At 44.4% G+C, this 22,134-nt stretch overlaps 1 protein-coding gene across 4 annotated transcripts in view; it reads right to left on the reverse strand.

Moving 5' to 3' along the window:
* The window catches only part of LOC138453575 (scavenger receptor cysteine-rich type 1 protein M130-like), a 500,179-nt gene that overhangs the window by 224,590 nt on the left and 253,455 nt on the right, over positions 1–22,134 (reverse strand). For 3 of the 4 annotated variants that reach the window (XM_069606566.1, XM_069606582.1, XM_069606556.1), the window contains one exon: positions 12,391–12,492. The exons of the other annotated variant lie outside the window; for it this stretch is intronic. In XM_069606566.1, the coding sequence (XP_069462667.1) occupies positions 12,391–12,492 (102 nt within the window). The remainder of the gene's footprint in view (positions 1–12,390; positions 12,493–22,134) is intronic. 4 annotated transcript variants of the gene reach the window in all.

Consider the following 22,134-nt stretch of genomic DNA (forward strand, 5'->3'; position numbering starts at 1 on the left):
ACAGTGGCAGGCTCTCATCTTCAGAGAGCCCGAGCTAACGAGGGCATTATACCATAGAAAGGAATGGTGCGAGCTCTGAAGTGCGGTGTAAAATGTCTTCAATTAACTCCTTTTGGAAGAGATGAGTAGGCAGGCCTTCCACTATACATGCCTTGCCACTTGGCCTTGCTGCCCTAAATGTTCTTATATTTCTTATTATGCTGATTCATCTTGTCATCTTTATAGCTTCATGTGTGTGTCCCCCCCCTCCAGCACCTCCTCCCCGTAAGTTTGGTTAATTCCAAAATAAAAGAAAGTGCACATTATGACCAGTAAAACATTTTCCACATGCCAGCATTTGTAGCTGAGAAGTAGGTAAATATGGAACAGTGTAATCACTGATTTAGTCTCAGCAGTTGAACCATGATTGCTATTCAGTAAGACTCTTCACTGAGGAAGTAGTTACATTAGGCTATTGTGGTGTGTTGTGTGCATCTAACCACCCAGAATAATACCAAGGTGCAAAAGGTTGGGCAATAGGTCTAAAGAGGCATGGCAGAAACAAAGGGAATTAGGGCCTACTTAGAAGGATCTTTAGCAGTGTGAGGATCGAAAAGTGATCATCAATCTCTTCCAGGGATATGGGTTAATCGTTCCAGAGGTTAAAGGTCTTGGATGAGAAAGATGATGCCCCAGTTCTTGTAGCAAACCTTCAGGGTTAGCAATAGGCGATTGTTAGCTAACCATAGTTTTCATTGGGGCTGGTAATGTGTGAATTTATGTCACAGATATTCCCATGTGAACTAACAACCTTCTTCCCTATTCGCCAGTCAGAGAGAACTACCGAGCACAATTGCTAACTGACCAATAGGGCAAACGGTGGAACAGGAATTGGTCCCGCCAGACACTTTGTAGCTGGAAAGAAAAAACAATTTAAGTACACAACTATCGCAAAAGGAATCCCACTGACCTATCCCAACCTCTTCCGCCTCTATGACATACCAGTGGTATTGATAGGTGATGTGATAGTAACAAGTAGGAAAAGGGGGGAACCGAACCTGGGCGGCACAAGTGCGCAGATAGGGACAGGGAAGGCCAAAAGGCCAGAAACACCAAATCCAGGGAGCAGTTCCACAATGCAATACACAAGGCAGTCCAGAGTTCACAGGCAAAGTTCCAAAGTTCCAAAAAACGCCAAATACAAAGAGTGAATCAAAGAGGCGGTCCAATGTCCAAAAGCCAAAGTTCCAATGTTCCAATATCAAGGTAGTCAAATCGAAAGGGAGATACAAAAGGCAGTCCATTGTCCACAATCCAAAATCCAAGAGCCAGGAAAGAGAAGAAAGCAAATCCAATTTTTTTTTTTTTAATTAAAATGTTTGGTTTGATTTTACAAACTTTGCATTAAATTCTTTTTCACTTTCATATTTTTTTAAAAAAGAATAAAAAACAAAACAGAACATTTTTTTCATTTGCTCTGTGCATTTCTACTCATTTTATAATCTCAGTCCAGAATTTGATTTTTGTAATTATTAGCCACTGATCATTTCCTCTTAGAAGATTAGCCCATCTTTCTTCTGTCGTCACTGTTTTATTCGAAATTCTAAAGAAGCTTCTGAATAGTTCACTTTTTTCTTTCAGCATCGGACACACCATAATTAGATGGAATAAAGTTTCTGGTGTTTGCAGTTCTTTACAAAATCTACAGTTCACAGAGGTAGACCCAGTTTTATAAAATGTAGCTAGATAGTCCCTGGTTGGTAGTATATATTCATTTGACCCTGTGCAGTGTATTGCTTTTTGATCAGGTTTAGACATAAGATATTTGGAACAGTCCCCATTCCTGACACAAATCCCGCTTGAAATGGATCTTTTAGTTGATTCTCTGTGATCCATAGATTTAGTTCTTTTAGCAATAACCTCCCATAGATTTTACCCGGGACATCTAACAATGAGATGGGTCGGTAGCTACTAGGCAACTGGCGATCACCCTTCTTAAATATTGGGAGAGTGATTGAATATGTCCAACTTTTTGGCAATGTGTGGGCAAGATTTATAGCTGAGAATATCTTAAATAATATGGAGGCCCAAAGATCGGGATGCGATTTCAACATTTGATTCTACAACCCATCAGGGCCCGAAGCCCCTGAGTTGCTTGCTGTTTTAATGAGACATAACAATCAAAGTTGAGATGGAATTTTTGCATAAGCTTGCTAGAGTCTAAGCTTACACTGCCATGGGGTACAGAGTACAGATCAGTGAAGTATTGTATCCACCTTTGTTCATTCACTGCGCTTGATTGAATCGCGATCTGTGAACCCAATGCAACCTGATTAATGATTGACCACATTTTTGCTGTATTCTTGGTTGTGAGAATGCTCAGCATGTTAGCACCATCGTTTTGATACATTCGTGCTCGATGTCGTTTTACCCAATTTACATAGTGATTCCTAATCTTCCTTAGTTGACTGGCCTTCAGGTCCGAGGGGTAGTGAGCCACTTTCCTCAATTCAGCATGGTGTAATGTTTTCCTCATTTTAACGGCCTGATCAAATGAGTGGAGGTGGAATTTAGCTTTTGGTTTGTTATAATTCGATTTATGCTGCCGGAATAGTTGCATTGTATTGCTATACTCTATTCCTAGGCAGCCCATTCCCCAACTATTCTCACTGTGTGAGTTTGCCAGGAATTGGTTAAAGTGCTGTAAACCCTCCTCCGACCATCAGAGTCGATTCAACCCAGGATTGACAAGTAAATAGCTTCCTCGCTGAGAATTTGCACACTCTGGGCTTTGATCTTCACTCTCCCATGTCATCGCTAAGATGTTGTGATCACTTAGCTTGGAGTCTCTAACCTCAAAGTCCAGTAAAGCTGGTAACAAATTGTCATTCACATATATATATTCAATTACAGAATGGTTGTTCCCTCTTTTCCATGTTGCCTGAGGCGGTATGTCTGCTATGAACATACCATTTAGCATGTGAAGGTTGCGGTACTTAATGAACAAATTCCATTGAGGTATTCTTGCTCCATCTCCTCAAGCTTTTTCCTCACAGCAGTTGATGTTTAGATCCCCTGCTATAATTAGAAAAGTCACCATTGGATCGAGCTCCACCAAATCTAGTAGCATAGTTAGATCTTTATAGAATGTATTCTCTGGTATTGCAATCACATTCCAATATACATTCAAAATTGCATACCCCGATTTTTGGATCATTACCTTCACCATGATCATATGATTATTTGACATGGCCCACAATTCTGATGATGTTTCTTCATAGTTTTAATAGCGATTAACAATCCAGAAGAGGGTCAACCAGATACTGGTTTATAAGCAGGTTTTAAATAAATGTCATGGTTGTCCCATACTGGAGCAGCCGTGAGCCACGTTTCTTGCAATAATATTATATCAGCTGCTCCCAAATTGCTGCTATCGTTGATGAGCAGATGGCTAAAGCCTCTTGTATTCCAAATCAACAGCGTGATGGTCTTTTTTTGACTTATTATGTCTAGTTATTGTTTCGCCCGACAACATTTGCATTGACATAGATTGACTTTTTGTTCTGACACTTTGTCCAACAGACTCTGGGACGTGCTCGCCTTGGATTCATTTTTATGATTTTTGTCTGATGTATGATTTATGAGTGGATGAGTGGTGTTGACTCTATTTTTAGCTCAAAACCCATTTCATATACAGCCATTTTTGCTGACCAAATTACATTTTGTACCACCCGTGAGTTCAACCATAGTCTGACTAAATTCAGCCTACCATCATTGGTGAACTCCACACAGTCGATATCTGATGAAGTTATATCCTCTAACTGTGCTACATCAGAAAAGATGGCCATTACCGACCTCCTATTGAGATCGTATTGCACACATGGAGATGGCGGCATTCAAGAATCAAAGAATGCATTGCTAGTCGCCTACCCTCTAACTTAGTTGGGGGGCTAAGTTTGTCATTTTTGATAACGTTATGTACATCGCTCAAAGTAAGGGGTTTATTTATGAGTTTGATGTTCCTTAGAGCTATTTCAATTCGTTGGAGTACTTCTGCTGTGATGTTTAAACCATTACTGTTTGAACTGTTGTTCCCCCATTTAACTTACTGCTATTTATTCACTGCTACGGCTGGTTCAATATTCAATTTGGGAGGAGTGGGCAGTGAGTCACCAATATGTGTGGCTTGCCGAGGCCCCCCATCTCCCAGGCTAGTTGTTTTTTTTGCTGAGGGTCTTTGTAACTGTACTCCTCGATTCAGTTTGTCTTTATAAAACAGCATCCTGGTGGGACTCCTCTACGACAACTGACTGTCCCTTTGCCTTACTCGCACCGAATAAATCTGTGATCATATGACCAGCCATATAGGCATCAACGGCTTTCCGTATCTCCTGTCTATGATTAGCAATTGCCTCATGATCTCTTGCTTGCGGCAGCTCAACATTTGCCGCTCTGGGGCATTCGGTGGATACATGAGCCCCTGTTTTCAGACGGTTCTCAATGTTTCCATTGTTCACTTGTTGGACTAACTCATCTAGAGGGGCATAATCCAATTGCTTCGCACCATTGTTTGCCTGACACCCATTATCCTTGAGTAGTGGTTGCTGCTTATATATTTTTTTGATCGCCTGGGAGGCAATTGTAACATTCTTCTGTGGAATACTAATGGCCTTGAAGAACTGCTTAGTTCCCGATCCCACCAAACGTTTTATTGTTTTCTGATTTTTAGATAACTTACAAGGGAAACTGCTTTTAAGTTGCCCCACTCTGCCTGGATTAAAAATGGTATGCACTATTTTTGGGGCTATGGTATGGGCCAAGCTAGGGGCATCCTTTAGTACAGACTCCACTGTGGGAGGAACCTGTACAGGTTCTGTTATGGCAAAGATTACTTTATCAATGCACGGTAATACTGTGGTTGCTTTTTTTTAACTTACTTGGTGACTGTAATTCACTGTGTTTCAGTGTTTGACACGCTACCGTTGTCACAGTTGTTTTTGCGATTTCACATGGCAACTGAGAAATAGTTTTAGTACTCAGTTGCTGGCCAAGTGACTCCTGCCAGATTCGCATATTCTCCAAGACTCCTGTCTGATTGTTTAATTTGGCGTCTATTGTTTCAAATAATTTGCCCAACGCTTGTATGGCCAGGTTCATAGCTTGAAGGGTGACTTCTAACAACCTATCATTTTGTGAGCCGAAATTCGGCTCATTTACATTTGATAGTGAATTGTGCGCTCTCCTAGGCGTTGGGTGCATGAACGAGATGCTTAATGCAGAACTGCTATTAGCAGCATCCGGATAATAAAACATCACAGGAGAGTTAGACAGGTTATCTGGCAAAATTTGTACTGAAACGACTGAACCTTCAGGGTCTAAATCAATGATTGCAACGTCCGTGTTAGGCCGCTAAACCGTTTCAGATGTAGGTGGCTTTGCCGTTGGTGGAAGCGCCTTTAGCAGAAGGGTATCGGATAATGATGCCCTTGTTGATAATGATGCTCCTGTTATAGGGATTGAATCAGATAGAGAGTCTGAATTAGTTGTTATTGCAACACCGGGGTTGATTGCCATCGGTATTGCAGGTGACTCCAGAGCCCACTGAAATGTATCTCTAGTTGTAGTAGGGGGCGGCAAAATCACTGTTGCTTTCGCTGTGTCTGGAGTACCCACCCCCACCCCAGAACTAGTATCTGTTGCAATTCTTGCACGAGCATCTTTCCAAAATGCTCGTATATCTTTACAATTACCAATGTTCGGGGATGCAGCCACTCTTTTAGAGGGAGTCCGCATGCGCGGTGTGGGTTGAACATACAATACTGGCAGTGCGTTGTCGAGCGACGGGGGTCACAAGAATCCTCTCACCCTGAACCGCTCGGTTACCAATTATTACCGGCATATCTGTTTTGAGCGTGCGTGGCTGCATATTGCCCTGCAATATTAAGCCGGAAGGACCGCGAATTACCTCTCCTCCTCGACACCTCGGCAAAGAGGCCAATAGGTACTTCACAGGTACTTCCGCTTGGTACTCGCGCGCTGGTGCATGCGCACGGGTGGTTATATGGCCTTACAACAAAAGGGGGCATGACCTCAGCGGATGATGCTGTGCTGTGGCCCAAGAAACAGCGTTTACTAAACAAAAAAATACAGCAGAATTAGTACAAATTACGGGGAAATACCGAAATGTCCACTTAGAGTCTTTGTGAAGGGTGTTTGTTGACACGTACTTCCAAATTGATCACAATAAGTCTCTCACTACTCCACCAGCATACGAGGCCAAGAGGTACTTCACAGGTACTTCTGCTTGGTGCTCATGTGCTGGTGCGCACGCACGGTTGTTTATTTGGCCTCACAACAAAGGGGCGTGGCCTCAGCAGATGATGCTGTGCTGTGGCCCAAGAAACAGCGTTTTCTCAACAATAAGTGTTTTTTCCAAATTGATCACAATAAGTCTCTCACTACTCCACCAGCATACGAGGCCAAGAGGTACTTCACAGGTACTTCTGCGTGGTGCGTGGAACTATACAATAGTACTTCAATTATTTTCCTAAGCATTACAAAATAAAAAGACACAATTATGTTGATTCAAAATGTTTAGTAATTATTTAATTGGTTTAGTTGTAAACTGCGATAAGGACAAGTGATCGCGGGCATTACCAGAAAGAAAGTTAATTTGATTTCCAACATTCTTGTCAAGTTCTGGTGTGCTTGGGAAGGTACCCAGAATGGTCCCATCGTCATGACATGTGCTACAACCAGGCTTGACTGGTCTATAGGGCAATAGGCCAATGGCGAACCAAAAACATAAAATGCTAGTGTGGGCCAGTTATTTTATTCAAAGTGGGACACTTTTTTGGCCAGTTTAATAAGTTAATTCACTTTGCGGCTAGTAATTATGACCTGTGTTGCTGATCAAATATTCTCTAAAATGCACAATTTGCATCACACTTTATCCAAAAAACTCCCCCTTGGTTACAATTCCAACAGTGTCACAAAAGAAATGAATAGCCATTTGCAACCGTGGGCCACTTTTTCATTGGTGCCCGATACAATTTTATGGCCCAGTCCGTCCCTGGATACAACTGTATTTAAGGGATGCAATGTTATGACAAGCAAAGTATTGATAGCAGGAATCTACCTTAAAGTTTACTAATCCACGGTGCTGACATCTCAGTTGGGGTGATGTGCTGTTTTGGGGTACAGAACTAGCCCTCTATTGTGTATGCAAGAGACCAGAATATTCAGTGGCGGTCTGCTGTTGTCAGAAATTCGCAAGAAATGTGTTCAAGATGTAATCCTGAGGATTTTTAAATATCGCGTGTGAATGGATTTCAATGGAAGTCTATTGATGTATGGGCATGTGTACACCCCGATATAGATAGACATCCTGACCCTGAGCCCCGGCTTCACCTCTCAGCAACTCCTCCTCTAAAGGTCTGCAAGGATTTTGGGGAGAGGGCACATTATCTCGAGAAGACCATTTTACCCTTGCATCCAAATCCAGAGTCTGCCTCAGAATTAGTATATTTGGTTCATGGTTACACACAATGTTAGGGTGAGTGTTGTAAAAAATTTAATTAGCACCAACACCGGTGTGCATTGTGTACTTGTGTAAAAATGAATGATGAGACTCTGCAAACACGTATTTTGCGTCACTTACCATGGTCTGAGGTGGTCTGCTTTGCATCCAAGGTGCATGCTGGAAATTAATATCTCTGGCCTAGTTTGTGATTACATCACTGTAATAACACACTCACACCCAGTATAATAACAATTTAAACAGCAAGGGTCATTTTGTTAAAAATGGTAATTGCATACCGTTAGCACATACATGGCGCTGGGTCCACTGCCTGCAATATTACCTTTTTTACAGAAAGAAAGAGTACATTCAGGGATATATTACCTTCACTCTTTCATTTTACTCTCCATTTTGCAGATTGAAATTTAAATGGATTTCCATGGGATCCATGTGCTTTGAGCAGCTTTTTTTTTGAAAAAATATTTTTATTAGTTTTACAACATGAACAATCAATATACCACCCTCCATCCCCCTTCCCTCTCCCCCCCCTGGGATGTCCACCCTTCTGTTTAGCTTCTGTTTGTAGACTCAGTGACTTATCTGAACATATCAAGAATTCTAATTTTATGTGGGCACCACTGTTCCATATAGTCGCTTTGTAGGTACTCCAAGGTGTCCGACCAATCCTCCGTGAATTTCTGATAGTTCCCTTGTAAGTTCTATGTCATATGTTCCATTGATATATGGTACCATGCTCTTCGTATCCAGTCTATTGCAACGGGTGGGGACCTTTGCTTCCATTTTTGGGCGATTTCCAACCACACCCCAATTAGAAGACCCATGAAGTTTCTTTTCTGTGTTTTGGAGAGGGTTTTGTCCTTCGGGTTCCAAATCCCACAAAGCCACACCTCCTCCCCCAGATTCTCAGCCCCCTGGAACATTGAGCTCATGTGGTCTTTCACATCTGTCCGGTATTGTTGAAGCTTTGGGCAATCCCACCAAATGTGTCTCCAATTTCCTTCCCCTCCACATGGCCTCCAGCATACATTGGGAGAGTCCCGGAACATTCCGCGGAGCCTTTCTGGCGTGTTGTGCCATTGTAGGAGAATTTTCATCCACATTTCTTTTCAGTGGATGGCACTCGTTAATTTAGATATCATCCTCCACGTGTATTCCCACTGCCCCCTTGGGATCGTCCTTCTCAGGGTTTTTTCCCACCTCTTAATATATTGCCAAGTGACTTTCTCTCCTGCGGAGTTGATGAAACTATATGTATTTGATACAAACTTCTTTGACCCGTCGTTTGACATGATGTATTGCTCAAATGGGGTTAGTTCTCTGATGGCTGCTTGTCTTATTCTCGGTGTGTCTAGCCAATGGTACAGTTGGTCGTTTTTAAACCTATCCGTCCCCTTCAGGTGCAGTAGGGTCGTGCAATCTTCAAAGGTCCTTATTTGTTGTTCCTGATACATATCCCCTACCATATTGCAACCCGCTTCCTCCCACTTTTGGAATGCCTTATTCTCTAGACCTGGCGGTAATTCTGGGTTTCTGAATAGAGGCATGAATGGGGCTCAGTCTTTGGTTAGGGTACCTTTCTTAGTTGCTCCGTCCCATATTTCCAATGCTGCCTGCATGATTTCGCTTATGCGTAGATTGGGATGTCTGTGTGTCTTCCCTGCCCATAGCATGTGTCTTGTCGGGGTATTCGCCACTGCCCTATCTTGAGCAACCCACAGTTTTTGGGACTCTTCCGGAATCCATTCCTTCAGGACCCATAGTTGGGCTGCCTCATAGTATCTTCTAAAGTGGGGTAGAGCGCAGCGCCTGAAATAGATACAAGAGTTTGGGTAGGATGGTCATCTTGACGACCGTTATCCGCCCCCACAATGATATCGATAACGGGTTCCACCTTTCCATGTCCCGTTTGACTTGTTGCAACAGGTTCAGGGAGTTTTGGGAGTATAATTGCTGTATTTTATGTGTTAAGGTGATACCCAGGTATTTGGTCCCTGTCGTAGCGATTTTTAGTTGGAGGGCGCCTACTACCGATTGGATTCGGGTTGTGTCTCCCGCCAGTATCAGTAATTCGGATTTCTGTCTGTTTATCTTGAGGCCGGATATAGAGCAATATTTGTCTATCTCCTGCACTAGTATAGGGAGAAAGTTTTTGGGATCTCCCAACGTTATCAACATATCATCAGCATATGCCACAGTTTTGTGGGTAATACCTCCCATGTCTATTCTCTTTATATTTTGGTTGTCTCTTATTCGCGCTAACAGTGGTTCCAGGAAAATTGCGTATAATAGGGGGGATAGTGGGCAACCTTGTTTCGTCCCTCTCTCGATCCGTATTTTATTAGACAGGAACCCATTCACCGCTATTCTAATGCTGGGGGATTTGTAATTGGCTTTTATCATTTTAATAAATGTTTCTCCTATGCCCATTTTCCTCAGTATGTGGAATAGGAGGGACCATTCTACTCGGTCAAACGCTTTCTCTGCGTCCAGCGAAAGTTAGTATTGCTGCAGGCGTGCCCGTTATTTCTATATTTTCCACGATGTGGAGGACCCTCCTAATATTATCATGTGTTTGTCGTCCGGGGACGAAACCAGACTGATCCTGATGGATCAGTTTTGGAAGCACTTGAGTAAGTCTGTAGGCCAGGATTTTAGTATACAGCTTGGAGTCTAAATTTATCAATGCTATTGGTCCATAGGAGGTCGGAAATTCGGGATCTTTCCCCTGTTTGTGTATCACCAGCATCTTGGCCTCATTCATCGTTGGGGTGATGTTGTGTTTTTCTTTGAAGGAATGAAATAATTTGGTCAAGATCGGGGCCAGTATGCCCCATATTCCTTATAGAATAGCGCTGTGTAGCCATCAGGACCCGGGACCTTATTTCTGGGGAGTTCCCTGATTGCCTTATTGATCTCTTCAATCGTTATGTCCCTATCTAATGTGAGTTTTTCTGTGGCAGATAGCACTGTAAGGTCCACCCCCTCCAGATATGTTTTTTGGAGATTTTCATCGGGATGGTCTGTGGAGTACAACGTTCTGTAGAACCGCTCCATTATCTCCCCCATTTCGGTTGTTTGGGTCCTTCTTTTCCCTGTATCGTCGCGGAGGGCCAATATCTAGTTGCTTCCCCTTAAATAAGTTTATCTGCTCTGTTAGCCTTAGTGTAGTACCAATGTTTTAGCCTCAGCAGGTGCCTTTCTGCCTTCTTAGTGTGGATCGCTGCTAACTGCCCTTGGACGTGCCTCAGGGCTTTTTGTAGCTTTATAGTTGGTTTCAGCAGTATTTCTGCCTGAATACTCCCAATTTTGGCCTCCAGCTCCTTCTCCCACTGATAGTTGAGCTTTTCTTTTTGGGCCTTCAATGCAATTAGGTGTCCCCTGGTTACTGCCTTTAGAGCTTCCCATTGTGTTTCAATCGATATGTCAGGGTGGTTATTAATTGTATTCAGTGATTTGTTCTCTGATTTTATTCCCCATTACAGGATCTCTAATTATGTTCTATGGGAGTCCCCATTTCCATAGCCCAGACTTGAGCAGCTTTTTAATGCAGGCAGATTCCATTAGTGTGATGCTTGTATGAAAATCTCACACATGCATAAAGCTAGGTTGCTTCATATTTCCCCTCCTTTCTTCCACTCTACCTGCAAAAGATTTTTCAAATTCCCCAGAGCAGTAAAGCAAGTCTAAAGACTGGCATGAGCTTGTGTGCCTTATTTTTACACGTATTTTACAGCACCACTATTTTAGAATTAGCTCCAATCACCCCATTCTGTAAATAAAGCACCTATTAGAGAGGGTAGAGAGACAAGTAACACCTTGCTGCTTTTCATAAAATCAAAAAGCATTTTGGAAACTTTTGTAGGACCACAGGTGTTTATGTTCGACGAATATGTCTGTGAAAGGGATTTCGCCTGAAATACTTCGGAGCACGCAATGCACACTGGGGCTGGAGCACATTCTATTGGCACACACGTCATCCTAACAGGAAAACATTTCTAAACCTTGGGGCACTCTTTTGGACATCCTCTGGTCTTGGTTATCTGGCTTCGGCACTCCTGCTTACACTGAGATGTCTCTAGATGCATTCATTTCCTTCAAGTCCAAGTAGTGGAACATTAGTCTGGGATAGAGGGTCAATATTTGGAATGACCAAAGGTAATTTTGCATATTGTGAGGGGTCAGTAAACCTTGAACCGCCTGGTACTTGTGCCCATGTATTTATGTATGCATCTCTTGCTATGCCCTTTTCGCTTCCTGTGCACCGTCTAATTATCCCACTATTCCCCGGCCTGCTTTTCACTGTCAATCGATCTCTCTCTACCAGCACACCACCCTCTCCTGCACCCCATTATCTCTGTACCCCTTTGTCATCTTCCTAGACCCCTTGCATATTTGCAGATCTCCAGAGCAAGCGACACAATGGTCACTATCCCTTTCTCCCAGGATAATCCCAAATGAGCAATTCTCTCCCTGTTTCTCCCAGAATAACCCACCTGGGAAATTCTCTCATTGTGCATGTCATCAAAGTCATAGTCAAGTCAGGCTCTAGGAAATGTGATTATCCAACCACCAAAAAGCAAATCAACAGGCAAAATTAAGGAGCACTCAGTTCCAAGCAAATTGACACATAGGGCAATGATGCCTTGCGCACGGGGCAGCATCCTAAATACTCTAATTAGCTGAGTGAGCACCGCAGCAACCATTGCATTCAGTGAGCCTTGTACCCCAGCTGCATTCACTGAAACAGAAGAAACACTTGCCCCTGGAAGGTGCAAGCAGAAACAGATGAAAGAGTGAAGTGCAATAGAAAATGGACATAAACAATCATTTACACTCCACAGGAAATGGGTAACAATGCTTTGTTCCTTTACCTGATGACGATTTGTCAGACGTTTCCACTTTTGATGGTGGAGTTTGGCCCATCCAATCGCTTCTGATGGTCTGCAAGAAAGAGCCCAACGTCTCCTCTTCCACTGTGATAAGACAAGTAATGATGACATATTTATTGTAGGGCTAAACCCACCCTACATGAATGCTCTCATCACAGACTGCACATGGCTGGAAGATAGGTTTATATGCAGCAATTCCCAGCTAGAAGCTTTTCTCTCGCATGTTATTGTTCATAGCTTATTGTTTGCCTTTTACATTTCTACGGGACTAAGTACGTAAGTAAAGGCCAATATCACTTATTTGAAATAGTGAGTGGATACAAACCCTACGTGCCAATTTCTATTCGTCCTCGTCCTGCTCAAGACAACACATTTCTAACTTCGTTTCTTTGAATATTCCACCTCTTTGTTAATCAATTTATGAGGAATACGAATATCTTTTCAGTTTCTGTTCATATGTATTTTAATAGGACCTTTATTTGTAATCTTGCTTCACACATGGTGTGTGTAGGAGTGGAGGCTGGGCTACAGGCCGATGCCCATAGGGCCAGCTTGATCTTCCAGCATGGATCGATTTTCTGGTCTAATGTGGACCACTGTCATGGCATAGCACACTCTGCTGCGAGCAGTTAACCAATGCTACCGACTTAACGTGCTTTGAAATAATTGGACATAACTGTTTTCCCTGGCACTACTCAAGTGGTTTGATGTGAAGGGGACAAACTGAGCTTTGCTAACTCAGGACACTTTCCCTGGTGTCATGGAGTATTTTTTCTCCCACACCGAGCCTGTTATTTGGAATTAGTTTGATCACCTTATGACTCATGGGTGTTGGAACTATTCACAGATCTGTATCCCTACTCTTAGTTCCCCCCTATTTTCACAAAAAAGGAAGCTACAAAAAACGACGGAAAAGCGATGTCTTCTGGCACTAGATGAATGGTGCCGCGGTCTTCCATTGCAAGTCCATGGCTAACAAGAGTTCAGGATGTGCATCTGCCTCTATTTGCCCCAGCAATCAAACATTGATAGATACATTCAAGCACCACAGTGGGAATCCCAATAGCGGAAGCACTCCGAGTTACCCCTAAAATGGGTAACGTCCATTAATGTTCCTAACATGGAGTAAATTGTGTCCCCAAAAATCTGATTCCACCAAAATGTACCCATTTGCATGCGGTGAATCTGGATTTGTTTTGTTATTTGAATTGTTGCATGCCAGATAGTGGCAGGCTCTCATCTTCAGAGAGCCCGAGCTAACGAGGGCATTATACCATAGAAAGGAACGGTGAGAGCTCTGAAGTGTGGTGTAAAATGTCTTCAATTAACTCCTTTGGAAGAGATGAGTAGGCAGGCCTTCCACTATACATGCCTTGCCACTTGGCCTTGCTGCCCTAAATGTTCTTATATTTCTTATTATGCTGATTCATCTTGTCATCTTTATAGCTTCATGTGTGTGTGTGTCCCCTCCTTGACCACCCGCAACACCTCCTCCCAGTGAGTTTGGTTCATTTAAAAATAAAAGATAGTGCTCATTATGACCAATAACACATTTTCCACATGCCAGCTTTTGTAGCTGAGAAGTAGGTAAATATGGAACAGTGTAATCACTGGTTTAGTCTCAGCATTACCTCATTTGAAGTTTGGCAACACATCTGAACCGTGATTGCTATTCAGTAAGACTCTTCACTGAGGAAGTAGTTACATTAGGCTATTGTGGTGTGTTGTGTGCATCTAACCACCCAGAATAGTACCAAGGTGCAAAAGGTTGGGCAAGAGGTCTAGAGAGGCATTGTAAAAAATAAAGGTAATTAGGGCCTACTTAGAAGGATCTTTAGCAGTGCGACAATTGAAAATTGATCATCAAACTCTTTCTGGGATATGGGTTAATTGTTCGAGAGGTTAAAGGTCTTGGATGAGAAAGATGATTCCCCAGTTCTTGTAGCAAATCTTTAGGGTTAGCAATAGGCGATTGTTAGCTAACCATAGTTTTCATTGGGGCTGGTAATGTGTGAATTTATGTCACAGATATTCCCATGTGAACTAACAACCGTCTTCCTGTTATGACCAGCCCTTGGTCATAGGGTTCACTCATCAAGGACACTCAGGATACTCAAGACAGCTACTCTTAGTGGTTACTTTATTAGCTTCATAGTTCCAGGATCAGATGTCATCAGGTAATTGAGAGATCAAGAGGAACAAGGGACATTGAGCCCACTGGCTCCCACCACTCAGGCTCACATATTGTAACTCTGGGATAGAACCAATTCAACTCCAAACATTCTAACCTCACACTCCACACTCACAGCCTACATTCTGATGATGACATCAATCCTGGCACAGCACACATGCAAGCATAAGAGCCAAGCCTAACACCTCCTTTCCTACAACAAACAAATACACCTCAAGCTCACCTGGAGGAAGCAACCCCAACACCTCCTCCTCTTGCATAAAGCACTAAATGCAGCCATCTCTCAGACAGCCTCTTTAATCCACAAGTGTCCCTTCTGGACCTGCCTGGACAACGGCAGACCACCCATGCCCCAGCATCCCCTTGGAACAGGCTGCCTCATTCAGCCCTGGGTGGTTGGTGCTAAACAGTCCATGGGGGCAGTGGGCTCTCCCTTTCTCCAAACAGTCTCTTTTGTCCTCTTGCCTGCACCCCCCGCAGCAGAGTCTGGAGGTGAAGGGCTAGCAAAGCAGTATGCCCTGGGGACTGTCGTTGCCAGGCATGTGAAGCCAGGCATGAGAGGTGAGGCGAGGGAGCCATGCCATGAGCACAGCGGTGTCCTTCGGGCCTTTGGCGCTGGAGAGATCGTTCGTGTGAGTAGATCGCTGTGTGACTCAGGACATCACGACAGCTGAAGGAGGGGATGGCGATTACTTGGAATGTTGCTCCTATCCCTTGTTCCTCTTGATCTCCCAATTACCTGATGACATCTGATCCTGTAACTATGAAGCTAATAAAGTAACCACTAAGAGTACCTGTCCTGAGTATCCTGAGTGTCCTTGATGAGTGAACCCTATGACCAAGGGCTGGTCATAACAATTGGCGACGAGGATGGTCCAAGGTATGGTGTAGGAGGACCTTGGAGTGGACATCATGAAAGCAAAGAGAAGCAGGTACCTGTGTGATGTTATGTGAGAGAGGAGAAGAGACTCTGCTGCGGGGGGTGCAGGCAAGAGGACAAAAGCGACTGTTTGGAGAAAGGGAGAACCCACTGCCCCCATGGACTGTTTAGCACCCACCACCCAGGGCTGAATGAGGCAGGCTGTTCCAAGGGGATGCTGGGACATGGGTGGTCTTCCAGTGTCCAGACAGGACCAGAAGGAACACTTGTGGATTAAAGAGGCTGTCTGAGAGATGGCTGCATTTAGTGCTTTGGTGCTCCCGGGATTATGGTAAAGGCTGTCCAGCATCGTTTTCAAAAGCATGGTGTCGCCCGAGGGCAGAGGGCTGCAGGGGAGCCCCATGGCTGGAGAGTGAGAAGTGGCATGGGTACCAGTGAAGCATTTGTGTGCCGTTTAAGAAAAAGAAAAAGGGAGCGAAATTGTGCCTTCTGTTTTCCACTTCACATTTGCTGGTGTTGGAGGTGAAGGGCTAGCGGAGCGGTATGCCCCTGGGACTATTGTTTCCAGGCATGTGAGGCCAGGCATGAGAGGTGAGGCTAGGGAACCATGCCATGAGCACAGCTGTGTCCTTCGGGCCGTTGGGGCTGGAGAGATCGTTCGTGTGAGGAGATCGCTGTGTGACACATGATGTCACTACAGCTGCAGGAGGGGATGGCGATTACCTGGAATGTTGCTCCTATCCCTTGTTCCTCTTGATCTCTCAATTACCTGATGACATCTGATCCTGTAACTATGAATCTAATAAAGTAACCACTAAGAATACCTGTCCTGAGTATCCTGAGTGTCCTTGATGAGTGAACCCTATGACCAAGGGCTGGTCATAACACTTCCCTATTGGCCAGTCAGCGAGAACTACAGAGCACAATCCCTAACTGACCAATAGGGCAAACCGTTGAACAGGAATTGCACCTGCCAGACACTTTGTAGCTGCAAAGAAAAAACATTATAAGTACACAACTATCCCAAAAGGAATCCCACTGACCTATCCCAACTTCTTTCATCTTTATGACATACCTGTGGCATTGATAGGTGATGTGATAACAGCAAGTAGGAAAAGGGGGAACAGAACCTGGGTGGCACGAGGGCGCAGCTAGGGAAAAGGTAGAGCTAGACCCGGACTGCATGAGGGCGCAGCTAGGAACAGGGAAGGCCAAAAGGCCAGAAACACCAAATCCAGGGAGCAGTTCCACAATGCAATACACAAGGCAGTCCACAGTTCAAAGGCAAAGTTCCAAAAATGCCAAATCCAACGAGTGAATCAAAGAGGCGGTCCAATATCCACAAGCCAAAGTTTCAATGTTCCAATATCAAGGTAGCCAGATCCAAAGGGCGATCCAAAAGGCAGTCAATTGTCCACAAGCCAAAATCCAAGAGCCAGGAAAGAGAAGAAAGCAAATCCAAATGCCACCTGCCAAAACAGCTGAGAAGCACTGGAAAGCATGCAAGAGCAGTTTAAATAGCCCAATGTGAGTCTGTTCCGGGTAGCGACATCCTCAGTCACCTGAGAACCATGGCGTCATGTGATCATTGTGTACGCCTTCTCTGATGCATCATCCGTGACCACTGCACTGTATCGGCCAAGCACCAAGGAAGCCGCCACTAATGTTGCAACATCCAGGAGCAGCGGGGAGCCCCGGAGGACACCGGAGGACACCGGAGTACGGTGCTGCAGAGGAGAGGTAGGTAAGTGCATGAAAATTTAAAGGTTATGAACATGGGGCTGAAATATTGATAGACTTTATGAGTAATGCATACACTTTTTAATTCAATTCTTTTGTTGATGGAATGCCAATGAAGTTGAGGAAGGATTCGAGAGAAATATGATCCATTGGGTATTTTTACAATTACATCCGGACAGCAACATGAAGTGGCCTCTGTGACAAAATGATTACCGCCCATACAAGGATGAGCAGTGGCTAAACTACTTTCTCTGACCTCACACGTCTACAAAATAGCAATGATCCCCTATCATAAAGGTAAACCAAGCAGAGATAAGAGATACACTTCCTTTGCCTTTTATGGTAAACTGTGCCAAGGGTAGACTACACTCTTAAAAGGTGCAAGGAACTCATGGTGGCAACAGTAAAACAGACACAAGTGATCACAGTTCAAGGGTGTTTATTAAACTGTATTGGATGGTTGGAAAAAAGCCTAATCTAAACCTAAATATAAAATGGGAGCAAGCTACGACCATCAAATAATAATAAGGCAGTCCTAGTGGCATCTTGCCAAATAAAAGGGCCTATACTAAAAAGAACCTATTGCCAATACTTACAACTAAATACAAAAAGAGTGTGGTATACGGTTCATAAGAAAGAAAGAAGTGTTCACAAATGATAAGTCAGGATATGGTAGCAGGGGGTCCCCTTTCCCCACGTTTTGAGCACGGGAAAAGGCGGGATTCCAGAGCACAGCACACTCTTGAGCTTTCCCAGCACGAGGCTACAGTTCCATTCTAACGTATCAGGACCTTTGGTGGTTAAGCCTCTTTCTAAAAAAAGTCTCCTGCCTCCGAGGACCTGATGTGTTCAAAATTACTAACCAAAGGTTATTTTCCGTATGTACGTTGTGTGATGACTTTTCACCCTTGGATTCCCCTCTTCGGGGCTCAGACCCTTCTCGAATGTTAGCCTCCCTCCGTCGGATTCACTGTGGCTTTTACTCCAAAAGATTTCAACTGTCGCATTCACAAGTCTTAATGTTTTTTTTAATCAGTTCACTGTTGACCTCCCTCTGTCGGGTCCACTCTTGTCAATACAATATTCACTGGGGCATCATGCTTCACCCCTTCCTGTCGGCATCCCTCCATCTGGTTCGCTCTTACCAACCACACAGTTCCTTCTCCTTTTTCACTATGCAGGATTTATCTCCCTTAGCTTTCCAACTATGTGCCAGTCAAAGCCTTTCAACTGTATAGGGGATTTTACTAGACCCCTGTATGACCGCTTTGACCTCCTCCTTGTGACTCTCCTATGGGCTTCTGGTCTCGTTAGTTTCAACTATAAGGCAATCAAGCAGAGCCTCCCGAGTGAGCACCCACGTGGTGCCAGACCACTCTGGAGCTGGATCTCCCCTGAAGAGTTAACAGTTCTTTGATTTCCCTTTAATTTGCCACTTTCATCTTTCATTCAACACAGTTTGGTTTCTTTTTGGCTTTTCCCTCAGCTCACCGGCTGTGATGAACCGCTTGGCTTTTCTTTTCTCTGGAGTCAAGGACGGTACCACAGTAGCAAGAGTCTCTCCCTGTCCTGATTATCAGTGTAGGAGGCCTCTGTGTACTGTTGACATCTGCTGCAAGAAACGCTGGCTACTGTTCGCTGTCTCATGATTCCCTTCACAGAGGCTTTGTGGGGCTGGGTCGGTAAGGGCAAGGTCGCTTCTCTCCTTGTCACCCACTCGTTTCTCACCACCTTTCTCCTCCTCTTGAACTACTGTGCTTGGATAGCTCTCTCGTCGTGTGGTGTGCCTTGCTCATAGTGTCTTCTCTTGCTCCACCTTTTCTCCCAGTGGGAAAGGAAAAGGGCCGTCAGGTGCGTGTGATTCTGGTCAATTGCCTGATTTTGCCTGACCCTTGCATTAGGACATTTCAGGTAAACAGCTCTGGTGTTAGTCCATTGACTTTTGGGGTGTGTGAAATTATTTGTGTCAGAAAAGGAGGGGGTAGAGTTTCTGAGTATCCTACGTGGTAGGATTGGAAAAGGTGTTATAAAAAGGGGGATACCGCGTCTCACCTGTCAGTGTCCCACTTCCACTCCCAAGGACCCCCCATGCAGTTAATCCTCCCTGACTGGTCCACCCCCAAGAACTGGATGCAATACTGATGGCCGTGTCCTAGCCACCTGGATGACAGATCCCAAGGGACTGGGGAGGGAGACACCTTCAGGTTTCTCACAGAGGGCAGTGAACGTAAGAAAGTAGCAGCACACACAGCAATAGTACAACCCTCCAAAATAAAGGAATGTCTAGTGAAGGTTCTATCAAAATATATACTTTTATTAAACACACCAATATGCAAGGAAAACAGTTCCAGAAATGCTAACAAAAGCACACCTCTGTGAAGGAAGACAGACCAATGTAGAATTAAATGATGCAAGCACTCTGGATACTAACCAGGAGGAGAAGGCAATAAATCACTTCAATGTTGGTAAAAAGTATATGCCTTTTGCCAAAAAGGTGCAAAAGGGGGCTTAACCAGTCTCTAGGGTCCCACCAAATGGAACAGGGGAACTACAGCCTTCTAATAGTACCTTAACCAGTTACTGGCAGTTTGACAGCAATGACACAGGCTTTTTAAGATTGTATTGAGCAGGTTGAACCATGTACATTTGTGGCAATTCACGGTTATCTAGATGGGGATCAGGCATCAAGTCAAGTTCAAGATGAGTCTCGCTATGGTCTGATGCAATGTTTAAAGGTTGCGCGTTGATGCCAGCTATAAGGGTCGGTTTGGTGCTTGAGGACAGTTCAGTGACGTAGAGACTGGTGGTTTGAGGAGCTGTTTGACGAGCAGTTCAAGGCATGGTGGTTCGTAGGCCTCGAGAGTGGCAAGCTTCATGTTCAAGCCGGGGCAATTGATGAGCTTTGCTGGTGCAGTGTGGCAGTAAATTGGTTTGAGGAGCAGCAACAGCAGTTTGAAGAGGTTCAAAGTAGTGCCAAAGTGAGCACTGCAGGTTCTGTTGGTTTGAATGCACTTGCCCACAGTCGATGATGGTACAACAGGGGTTCGACATTGTAGAATGCAGGAAACCAGCTGCTTTGCTTCTTCAATTGCTGTGTGTCCCAATCTGGGGGCCCACGGACAAAAGGTATCCATGTTCTTTTTCTCCCAACCCGAAGGCCCTGGTTTACACCTGCAGGTGTCCTTCGCCTCAAATGAGGTCTTACGCACCATTGTAACTGGCAGAGTGGTTGGACTTGCTCCAGCAGCCTGTCACCCCCAATGTGCCCTCGTGATGGATCAGGAGAAAAGCTTGCCTTTCCCTTGGAACACTCATTCTTCACTGGTGAAGAACTTTGGAAAGGTCTGCTCTCTCAAAAGATGTGCAAACTAATAAAATAAAGGGCAGGAGCCCCTTTCCTCATAAATGCAGCATGCCACAGAAGACTGGTTGAAAGCAAGGCTGCTTTAAGACATCCAATCCTTGTTCAGACTTGCATCATACCGAAAGTGCTTTGTTCTGCAGGAAGTGTGGGACACAGGAAGGAAAGAGATGTCCACAAAAAATCATGATGACGAATCCTTTTGCCCGTGTGCGGTGCCTGCATGTCTGTCTCAATCCACCCCCTTCTCTAGGCCTGCACTTCAAAGGCCCTTTGATGTGAAAACGCCTTTTTTGAGGCACGCTTTTTGAATGGGATTTTCGCTTTGAAGCCAGGCTCTCGTGGGGTCTCCTGCTGGGGGATCCCAGGCCTGGAAAGGGAGGAGCTAACTTTCCTCCCAGAGAGACAACAGAGGGAAGTCTCCTGTCCTTTGTCCCATTCACTGGAAGGCAGATAGCCAGGTGCCAGGCATCTGCACTGCTTCTCATAGCTAGTCTGAGCACACAGATTTCACACTGGTACGTTACATTTCAGATGTGGCTTTTAATAATGATATGAACCATCAGCCACCATACCAAAACCTAAGTGTGCATACTTATTTTTCCATATTATCATGCCACCAGATTGAGAGTTTATTGTAATGATGTGGTTGTGTAGCAGATATGCAGACTTAAATGCAGTTTCAATCCTACTCTCCACATTTGCAAAACCAGGCCTTTGGCTTTGACAATGCTTGTTATAATGGCATCTATAAGGCATTCGGAGCATAGTAAATGTGTATGCATAAGGCTCTTAATCCATCATGGCTACACTTTTAGTAATAATAATAATGATCATTAAAAATAAAACACAATGGCCCTCATTACGACCCTGGCGGTAAGGGGTTTACGCCAGCGTTAGCTGCGCCGACCCCTTACCGCCAACTACGAGTTCCCAGAGCGCCCTGGTCATTTTTCCGCCCGCTTTTTGCGGGCGTAAAAATCCATGGCGCTCTGGGACCTCGGTGTTAATTACGCCACCGTAGTGTACGGTGGCGTAATTAACACCTTCCCCACTCCCATTGAGCCCTATGGGGCCGAAATGGGAATGGGGAAGGGTAAATGGGTCAATGGGGACTTACCGCCCCGCCGACCTCGGAATGGGGCGGTAAGTCCGCCATCCGCCATGGCGTAAAGGGACTTTGCGCCATGGCGGAAAAGTCCGCCGATGGCGGAAAAAATCCGCCAGGGTCGTAATGAGGGCCAATGTATATACATTTTTTTCTACCGAACAAACCCATTGTAATGCACCACAAAAGTGTAAGCACTAGCAAAAGAGAGAAACCCGGAAGATGCACATTTCAATGGTGTGATACAATGGGATATCACCATATATCAAAAAAAACTTGTTCTGGTTATGTTACAAGTAGAAAATGTGTTAGAAAAACGTTTTGATATCTGTGCCATGTGATTTAAGCAGGGGAAAGACACCTATTCCCGGATCGTATTGTGGTGATCAAGAAAGTTGCCAAGCTGCAGACCAAGAAGCAAATAACAGGGTCCGGATTGTCAGTTA

This window comes from Ambystoma mexicanum, chromosome 1p, assembly GCF_040938575.1.
Source record: "Ambystoma mexicanum isolate Mex_15411 chromosome 1p, UKY_AmexF1_1, whole genome shotgun sequence".
Taxonomy (NCBI): domain Eukaryota; kingdom Metazoa; phylum Chordata; class Amphibia; order Caudata; family Ambystomatidae; genus Ambystoma; species Ambystoma mexicanum.